This window comes from Rhinoderma darwinii, chromosome 5 (genome assembly GCF_050947455.1).
Source record: "Rhinoderma darwinii isolate aRhiDar2 chromosome 5, aRhiDar2.hap1, whole genome shotgun sequence".
NCBI lineage: Eukaryota > Metazoa > Chordata > Amphibia > Anura > Rhinodermatidae > Rhinoderma > Rhinoderma darwinii.
Genome location: NC_134691.1, coordinates 237427040 through 237448263, shown reverse-complemented (window position 1 = coordinate 237448263; position 21224 = coordinate 237427040). Strand labels below are relative to the sequence as shown.

At 41.2% G+C, this 21224-nt stretch overlaps 1 protein-coding gene across 1 annotated transcript in view; it reads right to left on the bottom strand.

The window, feature by feature from the left end:
• PKD1L1 (polycystin 1 like 1, transient receptor potential channel interacting) overlaps positions 1-21224 on the bottom strand; it is a 433476-nt gene that overhangs the window by 105595 nt on the left and 306657 nt on the right. Inside the window, exons 47-48 of the mRNA XM_075828219.1 lie at positions 21029-21206; positions 1806-1938 (exon numbers count right to left, since the gene is read on the bottom strand). Coding sequence (XP_075684334.1) covers positions 1806-1938; positions 21029-21206 — 311 coding nt within the window. The remainder of the gene's footprint in view (positions 1-1805; positions 1939-21028; positions 21207-21224) is intronic.

Here is a 21224-nt window from a genome sequence, read left to right as displayed (position 1 = left end):
AAAATAAAAACGTTACTGTAATCTACATTGCAGCGCCTATCTGCTGCAATAGCAGATAGGGGTTGCAAAATCTGGTGACAGAGCCTCTTTAAGGCTGTGTTCACATCAGTGTTGTTTTTCTGTTCATGGGTTCCGTTGCAGCTTTCCGTCAGGGGAACCCATGAACAGAAAGCCGAATGGAAACTAAAGTTTCCGTTTGACTTACCAATAATTCAATGGTAATGCTTCCGTTTGCCTTGGTTACCATTTTTTTAATGGAAATAATAGTGCAGTTGACTACGCTATTGTTTCCATGAAAAAAAAACAGAAACTTTACCGCAGTAGCTGCCCATCGCAACCAATCACATTCCACTTCTCATTTTCAGAGGCCCTTTGGAAAGTGAAAGCAGTGACTTGATTGATCGCCATGGACAACTACTCCAATTATTTTTTTACACTAGTTAAACCAAGTTTTATCCTAGTTAATGTGAAATACTAATATGTGGAATTAGTTAGCACAATTGCATATCATACAGAAGAAATGGTATACCTTGTTAGATTAAAGTACAGATGTAGCCGTCTCTACCTTGACTTTTAACGCATTAAATAAACAATGGCTAGATCTCTTATCTTGACTTTTTCAATGGCTTTTGTTGTGTGATATCACGCTGTCGCAAGTTATCAGAATCAAGTTACAAATGGCTACATCTGTAGATGGCAAAGCGGAAAGCAAAAACCAGGGAATCAGTACCCACCAGTAAGGACAATTTAGAAAGTAAAGTGCCTAGTCAGGCAGTTTTCTCCCGTAGTAAAAATGAATATAAGTTACTGTAACTTATCTGTACCCCAAGATGTCTAACAAAAAAAGAACTTGTCACACAAAAAAAAAGTTGTAATACTACAACATAAAATAAATAACAACTGTCAGAATACAGGGAGGCAAAAAAATGTTTACAAAAATAATCTGTTCTCTCTGAACAAATACAGCATTACAACAACATTACATTACAACTTGGAGTCCATGATAAAATCATGTTGAAAACAGCAATTACCTAAATAGAAAATATCTACCAGCAGGATGCACAGATCCAGTATGGTTCATAAGTGAAATTCAGAAGGAACAATCTGCCTTTGGTGTGCTTATTTAGCTCAGTATTTCAATATGGCTGTGTAATGAAGACTATAGATAGAATTTAATTTCCAGAGTAAAACATTGCTGCTGTTTACTGTAATGCATAAAGAGCCCGGATTGAACGCCATGTATTGAGCAATCAAAAAGGCAGAGACAGTAATAAACCATCACACTTTTCTTTATGGTGAGTCTTGCTTTCTCTGACATACTGCTCTCCTCTCCTGTAGCTTCACATTTCCCTGTCTATCTGCAGACTCCGCAGAAACCATTTATAAACGCTGCTTAAGACCCTGTTTAAACTGAGTTTATTACAGACTGGAATTTTGAGGCAGATTTTGACCTGTTTGCACGTCGTCTGCTGCGTTTTTCGCGTTTTGATGTCAATGGGAGGTCAGAGATGGAAAGGCTCGAAGAAAGGGCAGGTCGCTTCTTTTTTCCGCATGTGTTTTTTTCCATTTGTGGGAAACAAAACGCCTCCGCCTCCCATTGAGATCAATGGGAGGCGATTTCAGCAGTTTTTTGCTGCAGTTTCCGCGGAAACAATTGCAGCAAAAAAAACTCTGTGTAAACAGGGCCTAAAAGTTATATGCAGAACAGTCTGAAATGTAAGGACATTGGCTGTGCAGCAAGCTGTTAAAGAAATAGGTATATAATTTTCATTTTAATACATTTAATCAAGCAAAAGTAAAAATACCTGAAACCAAATACCACTATGACAGTCACACAAAGCAAGCTGAATGCAGCACAACCGGTCCAAGCCACATAGACACACCAAGGAGGCAAAACTTTAGTCCCACGGAGGACAGAATTTTCAAACAAGCTGTGATCTGAAGAACAAAAACAAAATACATGCATATTTAAACCATTCGATAGAACATAAAGATTTTGAAGTATCTGTCATGACCTTTCCTGACCTTTTTCTGACCCAACATTTCTAGTGCTTTTACTTCTTTTTGGACCCTAACTTTTCTGAAATTAACTAGTACTGCTATTCATGGATGTAAGACCATCTAAATCCTGGACCTCCGGGTACTATATTAAAAGAGTTGTACAATATTAAAGTCATATGTTCATTAGTGGGGATAGTGGCTGTTTTCTACAGTTTAAATGAAGGTCCACCCTTAAACACCATTTCTTTGGTATCCTAATAGTTCAAACATTCTGTGTAGTTCAGTTATCTTCATAGCATTTGGTGCTCCAGTTATCTGGGAATGAGGGGTTTGTAACTGATCAAAAATTCCTTGTAGCGTGTAGTTTCTAAAATGGGTTCTTTTTTGGGTTGTTCACATTGTTTTGGCACCACAAGCCCTCTTCAAACCAGAGGTGGTGCCTAAAGTATAATCTAATAAAAAGAAGGCCCTAAAATCCACTAGATGTTTCTTTGATTCTGAGGCCTGTGCTTTAGTCCAGTAGCACACTAGGGCCACATGTGGGATATTTATAAAGACTGCAGAATCTGGGCAATAAATATTGATTTGCATTTCTCTGGTTAAACCATCTGTGGTTTAATATAGAATTTCTGCAAAAAAAAAAAAGACATTTGTAAATTTTACCTCCACATTTCTTTAATTCCCGTGAAACACCTAAAGGGTTAAAAAAAACGTTACAAATGCTGTTTTGAATACTTTTAGGGCACGGCCAGACGTGGCGGAATTGCTGTGGAATTCCGCTGCGGACAGTCCGCAGTGGAATTCTCCAGCGGCCGTTTTTTACAGTTTCAATACATTTTCTGGCAAGTTAGTTCAGACGATGCGGAAAACTCCGCTGCGGACCATAGGCTGCGGTGCGGAATTTCACTGCGGATTCCAGCCTTTGCAATGCATCTACTGAAATCTGTGGCAAGTCCGCAGTTTTTTCTGCAACGTCTGAATTACCTGTCAAATATGCAAATGTTGGAAAAACGCCACCATGTCTGGCCGTGCCCTAAGGAGTACAGATTTAAATATTTTAAGGTGATTTATGGGGTGGTTCTAATGTGTGGGCCCCTCAAAGTTACTTTAGAATTGAACTGGTCCCTAAAAAAAAATAGGATTTTTACATTTTTTGGAAAATGTGAGAAATTTCTGCTAAACTTATAAGTTTTGTAAAGTCCTAGAAAAACAAAAAGGATGTTCAAAATTGATGCCAACATAAAGTAGACATATGGGAAATGTTAATTAATAACTATATGGTGTGGTTTAACTCTGTCTTACAAGAAGATACATTTAAATTTCGAAAAAAAACGCAATTTTTTTTCGCATTTTCTCTAAGTAGGTGTTTTTCACAAATAAATACTCAATGTATCGACCAAATTTTACCTCTGACATAAAGTACAATATGTCACGAGAAAACAATCTCAGAATTGCTTTAATAGGCAAAAGCATTCCAAAGTTTTTACCACATAAAGTGACACGTCAGATTTGAAAAATGAGGGTCTGTCAGGATAGTCGAAAGAGGCTGCAGCGGGAAGGGGTTAAAAACATACTGCACTGTCGTGTTTTTTTTTTTTAACCCCTTCCCACTGCAGCTACTTTTGACTTACCTGACAGAGACTTATTTTACAAATCTGACATGTGTCAATTTAAGCGGTAATAACTTTGGAATGCTTTTATCTATCCAAGCGATTCTAAGATTTTCCCGTGACACATTGGACTTTATGTTACTGGAAAAATTTGCTTGATACATTTAGTATTTAATTGTGAAAAACACCAAGATTTTGTGAAAATTGCAAAAATAAGCATTTTTATACATTTAAATGTATCTGCTTGTAAGACAGACCGACAGATAGTTAGTTATACCACACAAAATAGTTGCTATTTAACATTTCCCATATGTCTACTTTAGATTGGCATTGTTTTTTGAACATCCTTTTATTTTTCTAGGACGTTACAACTTAAAACTTTAGAAGAAATTTCTCACATTTTCAAGAAAATTTCCAAAGGATATTTTTACAGGGGCCTGTTCAGTTGTGAAGTGGCTTTGAGAGGCCCATATTATACAAACCCTGATAAATACCCCCATTTTTAAAACTGCACCGCTCAAAGTATTTAAAACAGCATTTAGAACGTTTCTTAACCCTTTAGGCGTTTCACAAGAATTAAAGCAATGCATAGGTGAAATGTACTAATCCATTTTTTTCTATAACACAGAAGGTTTTACCATAGAAACGCAAATCATTATTTATTGCCCAGATTCTGCAGTTTTTAGAAATATCCCACACGTGGCCCTAGTGTGCTTATGGACTGAAGAATATGGATTTTGGGCCTTCTTTTTATTAGATTATATTTTAAGCACCATGTCAGGTTTGAAGTGGTATTGGGGTGCCAAAACAAAGGAAATATCCCAAAAAAACTCCCCATTTAGCAAACTATACACCTCAGGTTTGACGAGGTTTTGTGATGCCAAAACAAAGGAAACACCCCAAAAAACACCCGATTTTGGAAACTCCACCCTACAAGGAATTCATCTAGGGGTGTAGTGAGGATTTGGACCCCACAGGTGTTTCATAGATTTTATTAGAGTTTGGATGTGAAAAAGAAAAATTATTTTTTTTCCAATAAGATGTCATTTAGCTAAAAAACAAACAAACAATTTCCACAAGGAATAAAGAAGAAAAGCCCCCCAATATTTGTAAAGCAACTTCTCCGGAGTACGTGCTGGATTGGATTCTCAGTACCATGTCGCATTTGCAAAGTCCCTAAGGTACCAGTACAGTAGAAATTTCCCAAAAGTGACCTCGTTTAGGAAACTACACCCCTTGAGCATTTTGAACCCACAAGTGTTTCATAGGTTTTATTACAATTGGGCAGTGAAAATAAAAACATTCCTTTTTCTTCAATAAGACGTAGATTTAGATCCAAATTTTTAATTTTCTCAACAAATAAAGGAAAAAAAGAACCCCAACATTTGTAAAGCAACTTCTCCAGAGAACAGAAATACGCTGTATGTGGTCATAAACTGCTGTTTTGGCACACGTCAGAGCTCAGAAGAGAAGGAGCGCCATTTGGCTTTTGTAGCACAGATTTTGTTGGATTGGTTTCTAGGCACCATGTCGCATTTGCAATGCCCGTATTGAAGCAAAAGAAAGCGGCTCCATTTGGGAAACGACACCCCTTGAGGAACTCATCTAGGGATGTAATGAGCATGTTAACCCCGCAGGTGTTTTCCAGAAATTAGTGTGCCCTCGATGTTGAAGAGTGAAAATGGCGATTTCTCCATATATATGCCAATATGTGGTTCCCAGTTTGTGCCACCATAAAAAGACAGCTCTCTAATTATTAATCTGTGTTTCCAGTTTTAGAAACACCCTACATGTGGCCCTAATCTTTTGCCTGGACATTCGACAGGGCTCAGGAGTAAAAGAGTACCATTCAAAAATTGAGGCCTAATTTCTGGACTCACAAAGTATTGGTTCACAATTACAGAAGCTCTGATGTTAAATGATAAAATAAACCCCTGAGAAGTGATCATATTTAGGAAACTACACCCCCTCAAGGCATTTATTAAGGGGTGTAGTGAGCATTTTGACCCCACAGGTCTTTTCCATAAATGATTGTGGTGCGGATGGTGCAAAGTAAAAATTTAAATTTTTCCACAGATATGTCATTTCAGTGGCAAATATCTTGTGCCCAGCTTGTGCCACTGGAGACACACACCTAAAAATGTGTTAAAAGGTTTCTCCTGGCTATGGTGATGCCATATATGTGGAAGTAAACTGCTGTTTGGGCCATCTGTAGGGCTCATTAGGAAGGCAGCACCATTTGGCTTTTGGAGCGTGCATTTTGCTTGGTGGTAGTGTTGTTTGGAGTTTTACTGGTATTTCAGTTTATAATGTGGAGGCATAGGTAAGCTGTGCGGAGTACATCAGGGCATAATAAGGTGGTATAATAATGGGGTAAAAAAAAATTCAATAAAAAAATCTATAGATTAGTGTGTTACGCTGTGAACAATCCTTTATGCACAGGCCAGTGTCGCACTGATAAACGGTGCCCCTTTTGGTACACACTCGGCACCTTTGCAGTTTGGGGAATTTTGCTGGGAAAGCATTGGCCTGGTATAATACGGGTGCCTCGCTTCCAGCAGATATGTTTTGAGCCCCCCCCCCTTCCTTGTTCCCTAATTTTAGGGCCTTGATAAATCGCTTCTTGAAAACAAAAGAAATGTTCCCCTCAGGCCTGCACAACCGCATATTTTTTCTTTCCTGAATTATGGGAATCTTATTTTATTTTATTTTTTCATAGTCATAGTGATATGAGGGCTGTTTTTTTGCAGGATGTGCTGTAGTTTTTATTGGTACCATTTTGGGGTACATGCATCTTTTTGATCACTTTTTATCTTATTTCGGGAGGCAAGGTGACCAAAAAACAGCAATTCTGGCATAGTTTTTTTAAATTTTATTTTATACAGCGTTCACCATGTGTTATAACTTACATGTTGACTTTATTCTGCAGGTCAGTATGATTCCGGCGACACCAAATTATAGCACTTTTTAATGTTTTACAACTTTTTGCACAATAAAATTAATTTTGTAAAAGGAATTTTATTTTTCCTGTCGCCATGTTGTGAGAACCATAACTTTGTAATATTTTCGTCGACGGAGCTGTATGAGGGCTTGTTTTTTGTGAGACGAGCTAATGGCGGGGATTCGGTCCCCGCCATTACAGCAGAGTGTCAGCTGTAACATACAGCTGATACCCGGGGATGATGGCATGGACTCCGCTTCTGAGCCCATGCCATCCATAAGTGTACAACAAATTGCGGGAAGCACTAGCTTTCCATGACGTATACTTGCGACAAATGTCGGGAAGGTGTTAAAACTACACAGTGGTATTGGTAGAAGCAATAGCTTTTTAACAAGCGTTACACAAAATACCTATATTAAAGGCAGATGTCTGCAGGTGTTTATACAAACACAGAGGTATCAGAAGAGGAAATGGCTTTTTAACAAGCAGTGCAAAAATGATTGATTTTTGTGTGAAGATGACATTTGGTATTTATACACACTCGGTGGTATCAGTACAGTATGGAACATGATGAATAACACAGAAGATGTGCAGCTGTGTAAGGCTAGTAGTAGTGGCAACAGGGGTAGTAGTATCTGCAGAAGCAGGAAAGTAAGGAAGGAACATTATGGACAGGCAGACAGCAGATGTGGCATCATCGATAAATGGCCCGTCCTCACTGTCAGAAATGGCAGATCTGTTCATTGACATTAGGCAGAGGTTTGTGAAAATCCTCACTGATGCCTGCCTGTTTCATTTTCACAAATGTAATGTTTTCCACACTTGGAGGACAATTTTGTTCACTATGGTGTGACGACGCCACATAACGAGCTGAATACCCTCTAAGATAGTACACTGGAGGGTGGATAAGACAGTACACAGATGGCAAAGTTTCTGCCACTGATCCAATTTACTGACACATAAGTCCATGGGGTCAAGACTCAGGATAGCTGACAGAGAAAGGGCACAGTACAGGTATGACTAAACCTGGTTGTTCAGGCCATTTGCTGATGTGCTTCAGGTTGGCACGGCAGATAAAAAAACCTGTTCCATCATGTTCAGCAAACTGTATCGTCTGCTGCTTCTGCTACATGTTGTAGTGGTAGCGCTAGAAAAGGTGGTGGAGCGGCGACTCAACAGGAAGCGGAGACGGGCCTTCTGATCAGACACGCGTCCGGCGTCTGCTCAACGAAAGCTGCTGCAAGCTGGGTAAAGAGCATATATCCTGTTAATGTATCCCTTTTGGAAGCAGGAAAAAATTCCCCCATTTTGCTTTTATAGCGAGGTCATCCCTTTTCTTGATGCGAACGATGTGCTTGTCGGGAAGTAAATAACCAAGCATGCAGCTTACCATGCTCACTAGTGTGTCTAAGGAACCAGTAGTTTCTCCGAACTGCACTGCGATGTTTGGCCATGGACAGGTTCATCATCATTGTCATCATCATGTCTGCCACAATGAGTGTCAGCCTCGTCCCCTAGCTGCGCCTGTGAAAACTCCATGTCCTCCTCCACCACCACCAACAATTTCTCATCCTCCTCCTTCCCAAGTCCTAGCTCCTCATACTCCTCCACTTCCTCCTGTATGCGACACCATCCGTGCGGATCACCAACAGTCACAGGAACGATGTTAAAGCTGTTCTTCCTCTATCCTTTGCTGCATCAGTGTGAGCATTTGCTCCAATATAAATATCAAGGGGATGACATCGTTCATGCCACTGTTGTCACTACTCATAAATCTGGTGGCCTCTTTGAAGGGCCTGAGTAGGCGACCTGCATCCCTGATAAGCTGCCACTGCCTGAGCTCAAAATAGGACATGCGCCATGCGTTGATGGTCCGGTGCATGATGTAATTGACTGCTTTACACTGCTCAGACAGAATATGCAAGATTGAATTCCAGCGAGTTAGAACGTCAAAGATTAGGCAGATCGCTTTGACGCTTCAAGTACAGGAGGGATTTCTTAGCCATATAAGAACAGCTGAAATGCGTAGAAACTCTCCTGGACATGGTCAGCACCTTCAGCAAGCCACGATACATTTTTTAAAATTGTTGCACCACCAAATTTAGGATGTGCACATGTATTATATCCCCCAAATGCAGTGCAGCTACAATGTTCCTGCCATTGTCGATGACTACGTCGCCCAGTTGTAGTTTGCGGGGAGACAACCAGCAGGAAATTTGTGGCTCGATACAGAACGGCAACTGACCCACTGTGTGGCTTCTTTTGCCCAGGCTCATCGGGTGCAAGACAGAATGGCAGCACTTCAGCTTACACATATGAAAGGAGGCAAGTGAAATAGAAGCAACGCTCTGCCCTGTTGCGGTTAGCGACGAGAAGATGTCCATTGAGGAGGACGTGTAGGATGTGGATAAGCGTCTCATGTTGGAACCAGACCTGCACAACCCTGAAGGTGTCAACTAGCCTTGTTGCGGTTGTGCATCGTCACCACTGCTGTACAAAACATTGACCTAGTGGGCCTTGAAAGACATGCACTGTCCCTTGCCGTAATTGCTGTTCCAAGTGTCGGTCATGTCATGCACCTTGCCACAGAGCAACAATTCCAAGGATCGCCCCACATTCCCTGCTGCATGAGAGTACAAGGCAGGTAGGGCCTAAAGGCAGTGGAATCTACAAAGTGAAAAAGCATTGACTGCACCGCCAGCAACTTAGCCAGGTGGCAGTTCAGTCAGCAAACAAGCAAATTACTGGGCACGTATTCTTGATCTCAGCCCAAACATTCAGTTATGAATGACTGTCAATGGAACAGAGGAGGAGGAATAGTCAGAGTAAGAGTAGGAGCCGGAGAAGCAGTAGATGATGATGTACAATGACCATGTACTACTTATGGATGTGGCCTGGCTATTAGAATGCCGATAGGGGGAAGGAGGATGGTCTTGCTCACATTCCTAGCCAGTTCGATTTTTCCACGTATGAAGTGATGCTGCTTCATGTGCTAAAGGAGCACTATAGTTCCTATATTTGTGCCTGAATGCCCACGGCTTAGTGTCTGCCTACCGAGCTTCCATACTGCGATGATTTTGTCGGTCGGCGATGTAGAGAACAATTCCCACAAGAGAAATGGCCGCAAAAAGTCACCACCAGCAATGCTCACAACATTTCTGCTGCCACCACCACGACCCGAGCTTGCCATATGTCTGACAGCTTTTGACCTTTCACAAACAGCAGTACCGGCATTACCTGATCTGGTTCCCAGGTCATATTGAACACACAATCATCAATATCGTCATTATCACGGCCATTTTTCTCAGACTGTGATACATGATGTGCCACCACCACAGCTACCAGTGACCCTACCACCACCACCATGGCTACAAGTGCCACTACTATCACCAGCGACAGCTATACATTTCAGTCATGCCCTCCACCTCCGCCTGATCCTCCTCCTCATCGCATTCCAAATAATGACTGTTCTCATACAACTCATCAACATAAACACTATCTTGAATATCTTTCTTATCACCCGGGATGCTTTCTCAAAAGAAGGCGTCCCATTAGGGGTCAGTGAAGACAGAGATGACGGAAAGGAAATGCTTTGATTTGGCCTCAAATTAACTGGAAAGGAGGAGAAGGAATGCACTGAACACTGCCTCAGTCAGAGGTAACATCCTCCTGCTGTCACTGAGATGATAAGTTAGCCATCCACTCCACAATGTCTGCATTATTACATCTAACGGTGGTGGCGGACAACTGTGGTCTGCTAATACTGGTAGGACGGCTAGTGCCAACACTGCTGCTTCTTGTGCTACGGCCATCCACATTCTTACTGGCAGATGACCTGTTACAGGTGTTTCCTCTTGCATTATACCGTCCATTGCCATTCTGTCTTTTACCAGACATTTTTTTCTTAAATGAGGCACCACTGAGCCTGCGCTGCTTATTCTGACCACAAGGCATACGGCAGAGAATAAAAAAAATTCAGAAGTCACACAATCTATCTACTAAAAGTGCACTGTAGTGCCCATTGCTGCTGTTATTGTTGGCTGTTGACTAAGCTTGACGCATAATAATATGTAAAATTTGAGTGGCACTATTAGTAATAACATATAAGCAAAACAATGAGTGATATCACATCCGTGATATCTGTATCAGCATGCAGAAGCACGCTATCAGCACTAGGATAACGATGCTGTATAAATGCTTGACGCAGAACAATACAGCAAATTTTTAGTGTCACTATTAGATATACAGTATGCAAGTGTTTTAAAAGACAGTGGCACGCTATCAGCACCAGGATTAATCTTATTGAAGAAGATTTGTGAATGATGTGATGAAAATTGGTGATTCACTAATTAATGTAAGAATTGTATAGCTGCAGCAGCACTTACAGCAATGGCTGCCTGTGCCTGCCGAACACACTGAGTACTCTCTCTCTCTCTCTCTCTCTCTCTCTCTGAAATCTATCTCTTTATTAGATTATGAAACACATTCACTGACACTAATCCACTATCTCTCTGTATTCTGTGTTTTATGATCTCTCGCTCTCTGTCTGACGTCCTCTCTCACCTATCTTTTTTCCCCACAAAGCATAAGCATTTTCTGTATGGGCTTTTTTTATAGTGGATATGACTCTTAAGACTGACATCCACTGAGTGATCATTGACTCACACCAGCACCCCTTGTCATTTGCTGTGCTAGAGTGAAGGTTGCCATGTAGTAGGCTTATATACAGGGCCCAACAAACAGAATCATACATGGGCCATATATCTAAGCCTACTATGTGGTAGGCTTAAATACAGGGCCCAGCAGACAGGACCATACATTGGCCATGTTGCTAAGTTTACCATGTGGTAGGCTTTGATACAGGGCCCAACAGACAGGATTACACATGTGATACTGTCTGCTGGGCCCTGTATCCAGGCCCATATTTGCCATTAGGCACTAGCGCTCTGCCCAGGGACTCTAGCACTGATCCTGACGTCACTGTCCATATATAGACAGTGATTTCGGGAGCTCCCCGAGGTATAGGTTTAATGTATACCTGTGACAGAAGCCATACAGTTGCATCCATTACGCATAGGCTGCCAGGTCAATTCACAAATGCGTTGGAGGGGGCCTCTGTCGCAGATTCTATGGAAAATAACGGAAACAATAGTGCAGACACACCGACGAAATACGTTAAGTCAATGGGTTGCATCAGCCGCCGGTTGTCTCCTGCACTTCCGACATTTCTGTTGTTCTGCTCCTCTGACGGAACAGAACGGAATGCTGAACGCAGATGTGAACAGGGGCTTACCTGGTAACTACCAATCATTCACCTACTTTTGAAAGTAGCTGAATGACTGTTATTAACTCCTAGCGCAGGTACTACTTTGTATCTGAAGGAGTCACCGCATTAGGTTTTTTTAATGGCGCACATGCCCAAGATATGACAAAATTCTGCCATATCTCGGCTGATCCTGCGCCCCTTACAAGCATCAGTAAACTAAGCATTCACAGCTCTAAGTGGTCATTGGTTTGTTTACATCACATGGTGCCCCGTTACCTCAGTTCATTGTCATACTTTTAAAAGTAGACCAATGACCCGGGTATAACCTGGTACCACGTGATGTAAACTAACCAATGGCCGCTTAGAGCTGTCACTGCTTTCTTAACTGTCAATGAGCTAGGAAAGGTAAGTATAATAATTTTTTTGCATTTTATTTGTTACTAATAGAGCTTTATTTTTGTTTGTGTTTTTTTTACAGGTTCGGTAGTTGGACTACTTCGATTAAGTTTTTGTTTTTTTCAATAAAATGGATAAATATTTTTTCTATGTGTCTGTTTTTTTAACTTTATTACTACTGCTATATATACTATATATATACTATATATATATATATATATATATATATATATATATATATATATACACACACACACACACACACATTTTTTTAGGGGGCCACATGTATTGGGGCTATTGACCTTGACGTTTTAAGACCTTAGCAATGCCCCTGACTACTAGTGCTGCATCGTTGGGTCACTTAGGTGGCCCAGCGATGCAGCTGAAAGCTGCAAACCTTTAGCCATGAAGAGAAGTTGGGGGGGGGGCAAGAAGGGGGGGTGAGCCTTTAACTATGCCCCTGGCCTCCATCAATTAGCCGGTGGAAAATGTGGCTTCAAAGAACATCTCTCTCTGCTGGACCTAGCCATGCATTACATGGACCATGCATTAAAAGGACAGCCCATTAATTGCAATAGTTACCATGTAGTGCTTCTTTTCCACCTATCATAGCACTGCAGGGGATTTGAACTCTCACCACTAGTTGACCCCATAGAGTAATTATAATCACTGGAGTTCCCAGCAGTAGGACACACACTGATCAGCCTCTTTTTGGAGGACCCTTCTAAGCACTAACTGTGTAAATGTCGTCTAAACTCCCACACTGTACTTCTCCAACATAATTCTCAATTTACCTTTCTTTCTGATCAAAATATAAAACATCATACAATGAAAAATCTGTAAGAGATAAGTAAAACAATGTATCTGCAAAGATATTTATTTTATGTAGATTTCAGCTATGGAATATTGTAAACCTGAAAAAGTGGTGTTTTCCATGGTCCATGTGGGTCCCAACGATAGAATAAATGGTAGGTGGAGGAGCCTTAAGAATAATTTCAAAGAACTAGGCTACAAGCTGAAGGGGAGGACCTCCAAGGTTGTATTCTCAGGAATGCTGCCTGTGCCATGCGCATCACAGGAAAGACAGTGGGAGATCAGGGAGTTAAATGCATGGCTTAAGTCTTGGTGTAGAGGAGAAGGCTTTGGGTTCCTAGAGCACTGGGCTGACTTTTCATTGGGGTATGAACCGTATTCCGCAGATGATTTGCACCTAAATGGAGGGGGGTCTGCTGTGTTGGGGGAGAGAATTGTGGCAGCTGTGACAGAGTATTTAAACTAGGGCTGAGGAAGGAGGTCAATGTAAAAAATAAAGGGGTACTTAGGTTAGAGAGGGGTCAGACTATATTGGTGGGTGGTGAAATAGACTCACTAATATATGCAAATTATCAAATTTTCAAGCACCTAGCTCCAATCTGTGGCATGTGGGAGGGGCATAAAATCCAGATTCAAAGCAAAGTTTTTTAGCCACATAAAAAATTGGATCAAGTGGTGTGGGATGATTGTGTGATGCCTCCTGTTCGTTGACGTGCCAGTTATCGCCACTGTTCGCAAACTGAGAGGAACAGAGTACTTGAACTGAGAGACCTTGGTTTATTACTCCGGCAGATTGCTTTGTGCCTAGGCCGAGAAGTCAGCATTGATTAATTGCGTCGGAGGTTGGGAGAACAGCTACGAACGAGAATGACAGTAAGAGGTATTTGGAGGTAAACCTCTGCATGGATGGATAGTCTTATTTGAAGAATGGTGCGTAGTGATCCATTCTATACTGCAAGTGAAATTTAACGTCGCATCCCAAGCCTAGGGCAGCAACCAGTGTTGTCACAAACCATCAGAAGGCGTTTGCACAACATTGGGCTACGAGCCAGGCGTCAAGCTACAGGTGTTCCATTAAACACAGGTCGCCGCTCTTAAAGGCTATCATGGTTGTGCAAGACAGCAAAGGAGGTTGGAATGGAGGTCTGCTCTTCAGCGATGAGTCCCGCTTGCAATAATAGCCAGAGATTGTTCTGGAGACCACAAGGGAACGTCACACCGGTCCGACTCCCAGGATTATGGCGTGGGGTGGCATAATGTACGGTAGCTGGACCCTTATAGATCCTGTGATTTCCATAATTCCAAAACTTTTCCTTCTTGGTGTTGCAATTTCAATGCTGGGGATTGTAGTTGTATTGCTGAAACATAAATGGACTCTTCACATGACTGGGCAGTAAATATACAGGGTTTTACACAGTTTCGGAACGACAGGGTAAATAGGAAATGCGCTGGAGTATAGTATGTCTGTAAATAAAAAGTGATATGAGGGTGACTGTGAAAGAGACAATAGAAGGTAAAGATTGCTAGGTGGTTGAAACTTGTGGGTGGAATTACAAAGGGAGGTAAACACTGGAAAAAATTTTTTGGGTGTAATCTATAGATCCCCCAATATAACTGAGGAGATGGAAGGTCAGCTATATAAACAGATGGAGCGGGCTGTACAGGCTGGTACTGTAGTGATAATGGGAGATTTCAATTACTCAGATATTAATTGGGGTCAAGGTTAGGCTACAACCATGGAGGGGAGACATTTCCTCATCTTGTTGCAGGAAAATTTTATGGCCCAGTGTATGGAAGACCTGACTACAGTGGATAATCTGTTGGATCTGGTAATTTCTAATAATGCAGAGATTGTTTGGAATGTAATTTTTCCTGAAAACATTGGTAACAGTGACTGCAATATAGTTGCACTTTACCTATACTGTAAAACACAAACACAGGCTTGGAGGGCAACAGCACTTAAAGGCTATGTACACCTTTGAAGTGTTTTTTTATTTTATTTTTTCATTCAGAAAATTGTCCACCAGCGCAATTGGTGCAACTTCCTAAATGTATTTTATTAAAAACATTTTTTACTTTTTGAGATACAAATGCATTGTATACTGTATACAGAGAGGCAGTATCTTGCACTGAATCCTGTATCTGTCAAGTTCGTGGCACTGATAGGTTCAGTGTCAGCAGGTCCTGCGTGTCTCTGACATCGAGCTGCTATCGATCACATCTAAGTTCATAACTTAGATGTGATCAATTACAGGTGGATTCAGCATGTCAGAGACATGCAGGACCCGCTTTCACTGAAACCGTCAGTCCAGTGGACCTGAAGGATTCAGGTCTTAGCGAACAATACAGCTGCTCTGTATATAGAATAAAAAGTAAAAATAATGTTTAAATAAAATGCATTTAGGAAGTTGCACTAATCACACTAAGGCCTCATTTACACGAGCGTGTGCGTTTTGCGCGCGCAAAAAAACGCTGCGTTTTGCGTGCGCAAAAGGCAATTGACAGCTCCGTGTGTCATCCGTGTATGATGCGCGGCTGCGTGATTTTCGCGCAGCCGCCATCATAGAGATGAGGTAGTCGACGCCCGTCACTGTCCAAGGTGCTGAAAGAGCTAACTGATCGGCAGTAACTCTTTCAGCACCCTCGACAGTGAATGCCGATCACAATATACACCAACCTGTGAATAAAAAAAGACGTTCACACTTACCATGAACTGCCTGCTTCCTCCAGTCCGGTCTCCCGGCCGTTGCCTTGGTGACGCGTCCCTCTCTTGTCATCCGGCCCCACCTCCCAGGATGACGCGGCAGGCCATGAGACCGCTGCAGCCTGTGATTGGCTGCAGCCTGTGCTTGGCCTGTGATTGGCTGCAGCTGTCACTTGGCCTGAATTGTCATCCCGGGAGGTCGGACTGGAGGAAGGAGCCGGGACTTATCGGTAAGTCAGAACTTCTGTTTTTTTTTACACGTATATGTATATTGTGATCGAAAGTCACTGTCCATGGTGCTGAAACAGTTTAAGTCTTTGAGCACCGTGGGCAGTGACTGTCTCCTGACGTCGCGTACCCGAACATTTTTTGCCGGGTTCGGTTAAAACGAGTTCGGCCGAACCCGGTGAAGTTCGGTGCGCTCATCTCTAATTTGACACTCCGTTTGGATGTTTGTAACCAGAAAAGCACGTGGTGCTTTTCTGTTTACATTCATCCTTTTGACAGCTCTTGCGTGATTTTTGCGCATGCAACGCAGGACCGTCAGTGTGGCATGCGTTGTTTTCACGCACCCATTGAAGTCAATGGGTGCGTGTTGCGTGAAAAACGCAAGAATATAGAACATGTCGTGAGTTTTACGCAACGCACTCACGCAGCGCAAAATTCACGCATCGTCTAAACAGCCCCATAGACTATTATAGGTGCGTACGACACGCGTGAAAAGCACGCGCGTCGCACGCGCGTATAATACGCTCGTGTAAATGAGGCCTAATACTCTAGGTCTTCCCCGGGTAATTATAGACCAGTAAGCTTAACATCCATCGTGAGGAAAATGTATTATAAGTGACAGCCAGCACGGTTTTATTAAGGACAGAAGTTGTCAAACCAACCTGATTTGTTTTTATGAAGAGGTGAGCAGAAGCCTAGACAGAGGGGCCGCTGTGGATATAGTGTTTTTGGACTTTGCAACGGCATTTGACACTGTCCCTCATAGACGTCTAATGTGTAAATTAAGGTCTATAGATTTAGAAAGTATAGTTTGTAATTGGATTGAATATTGGCTCAAGGACCGTATCCAGAGAGTTGTGGTCAATGATTCCTACTCTAAATGGTCCCCGGTTATAAGTGGTGTACCCCAGGGTTCAGTGCTGGGACCACTATTATTCAACTTATTTATTAATGACATAGAGGATGGGATTAATAGCACTATTTCTATTTTTGCAGATGACACCAAGCTATTATAGTTCAGTCTATGGAAGATGTTCATAAATTACAAGCCGTGATGGACACACTGAGTGTTTGGGCATCCACTTGGAAAATGTGGTTAATGTGGATAAATGTAAAGTTATGCATCTGTGTACAAACAACCTGCAGGCATCATATGTCCTAGAGGGAGCTAAACTGGGAGAGTCACTTGTTAAGAAGGATCTGGGTGTACTTGTAGATTATAGACTAAAAAATAGCATGCAATGTCAATCAGCTGCTTCAAAGGCCAGCAAGATATTGTCGTGTATTAAAAGAGGCATGGTTTGGCGGTACAGGGATATAATATTACCACTTTACAAATCCTTAGTATGACCTCATCTAGAATATGCAGTTCAGTTCTAGGCTCCAGTTCATAGAAAAGATGCCCTGGAGTTGGAAAAAATGCAAAGAAGAGTAACTAAAATAATAAGGAGAATAGAGAATCTAAGTTATAAGAAAAGATTAAAATAATGAAACCTATTTAGTCTTGAAAAGAGACACCTAAGGGGGGAAATGATTAACTTATATAAATATATGAATGGCCCATACAAGAAATATAGTGAAAACCTGTTCCAAGTAAAATCCCTTCAAAGGACAAGGGGCACTCTCTCCATCCTGAGAAAAAAAGGTTCAATCTTCAGAGGCGACGAGCCTTCTTTACTGTGAGAACTGTGAATCTGTGGAATAGCCTACCGCAGGAGCTGATCACAGCAGGGACAGTAGATGGCTTTAAAAAAGGGCATACAGATGTAGCTATCTTGAACTTGAGTCTGATAACTTGCTGCAGCGTGATATCACACAACAAAAGCCGTTGAAAAGTCATTGAAAAAGTTTAGATAAGAGATCTAGCCATTGTTTATTTAATGCGTTAAAAGTCAAGGTAAAGACGGCTACATCTGTAGATAATTTCCTAGAACGAAATAATATCAGCTCCTATGTCACTAAGTAGAATTTTTATTTGAATGTTCATCCAGTCAGATTAAACCTACCTTGGGAGCAATAGGGGTAAACAAAGTTCTATAATTTCTCCCATCCCTTCCCTTTCTCCCATCCCTTGGTTGAACTTGATGGACATATGTCTTTTTTGACCGTACTATGTAACATTTCATGGGTTGTAGTTCGGTGCATACAAAATGTAAAATGCTACCCCCTACAGTATGAAAATAGGGATCACAATCCAAATGTAGGAATTTTGAAACTTTAAGAGAATTCAGATCTTTTTCTGTAGAATACAGGACCAGGACAAGGCTTATAAATAATTTTTTGCAAGTGTATATTTTTCAGCTTAAAGAGGCTCTGTCACCAGATTTTGCAACCCCTATCTGCTATTGCAGCAGATAGGCGCTGCAATGTAGATTACAGTAACGTTTTTATTTTTAAAAAACGAGCATTTTTGGCCAAGTTATGACCATTTTTGTAGTTATGCAAATGAGGCTTGCAAAAGTCCAAGTGGGTGTGTTTAAAAGTAAAAGTCCAAGTGGGCGTGTATTATGTGCGTACATCGGGGCGTTTTTAATACTTTCACTAGCTGGGCGCTCTGAAGAGAAGTTACATCCTCTTCTCTTCAGAACGCCCAGCTTCTGACAGTGCAGATCTGTGACGTCACTCACAGGTCCTGCATCGTGACGGCCACATCGGCACCAGAGGCTACAGTTGATTCTGCAGCAGCATCAGCGTTTGCAGGTAAGATCGACTTACCTGCAAACGCTGATGCTGCTGCAGAATCAACTGTAGCCTCTGGTGCCGATGTGGCCGTCACGATGCAGGACCTGTGAGTGACGTCACAGATCTGCACTGTCATAAGCTGGGCGTTCTGAAGAGAAGAGGATGTAACTTCTCTTCAGAGCGCCCAGCTAGTGAAAGTATTAAAAACGCCCCGATGTACGCACATAATACACGCCCACTTGGACTTTTACTTTTAAACACACCCACTTGGACTTTTGCAAGCCTCATTTGCATAACTACAAAAATGGTCATAACTTGGCCAAAAATGCTCGTTTTTTAAAAATAAAAATGTTACTGTAATCTACATTGCAGCGCCTATCTGCTGCAATAGCAGATAGGGGCTGCAAAATCTGGCGACAGAGCCTCTTTAACTATAAAATATTACAGAAAAAACATAGATAAACTGGCAGCATGGGCAAAAATCTGGCAGATGAAATTTAAAGGGGTTTTACTACTAGGGACACCTATGACATATCCACAGGAGACGTCATAAATGTCAGATAGATGCGGGTCCCACCTCTGGGATCCGCACCTATCTCTAGAATGGGGCCACCTAAAGCCCGTTCTACCACTCGGTGTTCATGCTGAAGCGTGTGATTTACGACCATTAAGAAGAAAACAGCGTAGCTCGCTGAGCTATGCAGTTTCCATAAGTCCCACAAAACTGAATGGTAGTTACGGAAACATGGTCGGAAATATTCTTCATGGTGGGAAAACACACGCTTCAGCCGAAACACAGAGCCATAGAACGGGATTTAGGGGGCCCCGTTCTTGAGTAAGGTGCAGGTTCAAGAGGTGGCACCCGCATCTATAGACATTTATGACAAATCTTGTGGATATGTCATAAATGTCCCTGATGGGAAAACTCCTCTAATGTTGATAAGTGAAAAGTAAGCCTCCTAGGACGCAATAATAGTATTAATGCATATATATCAAATGGAATACACCTAGGGATAACGGAACAAGAAAAGGACCTGGGTATTCTGGTTACACATAAGTTAATCATCTTGAATATGTAGTTTAGTTTTGGGCTCCACATTGTAAAAATGATAAAGGAGAACTGGAAAGGGTTCAAAGGCGGACAACTAGATTATTAAATGGGATGGGAGGTGTCCCTTACAATGAAAGACTAGAGAAATTGAGCTGGTCCAGCTTGGAAAAAAGAAGCCTTAGAGGTTATCTTATTAACATGTATAAATATATAAAAAAGAGGAAAGCGAAGCAGCACTCAAAGTGAAGTGGGTTTATTCACCAGACATCTAGTACAACTTTTCATCATCTCAATGAAGGCATTTTCAAGGCTTGTGAATAAACTCACTTCGCTTTGAGTGCTGCTTTGATTTCCTTTTTTTGATGCCTTATCGTACAAGGAGAGGTCACTCCTTTTTCTGAAGCTAATACAAGCCACAGTGCTGCTCCGACCCTCTGTTTTTACTACATGTATAAATATATGTGTGACCAATATAAATGAGCTAGCACATAATCTGTTCTTTCCAAGGACTTTACAAAGGACCAGGGGACATTCATTGCATGTGGATGAATGAAGTTTCAGACATCAATATAGAAAAGGGTTCTTTACAGTTAGAGTGGTCAAGGTATGGAATGCCAAATCCCAAGAGGTAGTATTGGCAGATACTATGCCAGCATTTAAGAAAAGGCTAGATGATTATTTACTGATGAATGGCATTGAGGGTTATAATTAACCGAGCAATGAATGGCGGGTAATTTATTGGGAAAGGTTTAACTTGATGGACCTGTGTCTTTTTTCAACATATGTAACTATGTAACAATTTACTACTTTTAGCAGGTGAGCAAGTAATTAGGTGAATTCTCTTACACTTGCATGAAACATACAATTGACACATTTTCACTGTTTGTAAAACAATAATAATGAACATATATATAAACAGTAAATAACGTATCCTCAGTTTAGGAAAAAAATTTACGTTTTTACATTTCCATTCTAAAGAATGGTCCTAAAAAAGATCACTACATTGCACTGAGAACTAATGCAGCTGGGTTTTCTTTCTATAAGCACAACAAAAAAGAGTGAACTAAAAGTATTTTCTTTGTGACTAACCAAAATGATCTCATAGACAAAAGTACAGTCTTTTGGTTTCCTATGAATACATTTTCAAGGACATTGAGTATGCAGCCAGCAATTGTACCATAGGCAGTGGTTAAAGAAAAAATGGTGTATAGCAAATGCATGTTTAAAGTCATGGTTTAATAAAATGGATATGTCTCAGAGTAACAATCCAATCTACATAGTTGAATTCACAGAGAGATTTATCCACTCAACATTTTAGATGCATTTCGATTTGTACCTGATGAATATTGTGAACAAGAGCCATTTTCACAATCCTTAAATTCTTTCAGTCCAGTTTTACTCCCATTATTGGAACTACAGTCTTCAAATCCACTTGAGTTTTGAGTAGAAACTAAGAGGCACTGACTCTTGTACCTCCCATTTCCAAAGTTAATGCTTGAAGTCGAAAAATCCCTCTGTGTACAGAACAATAG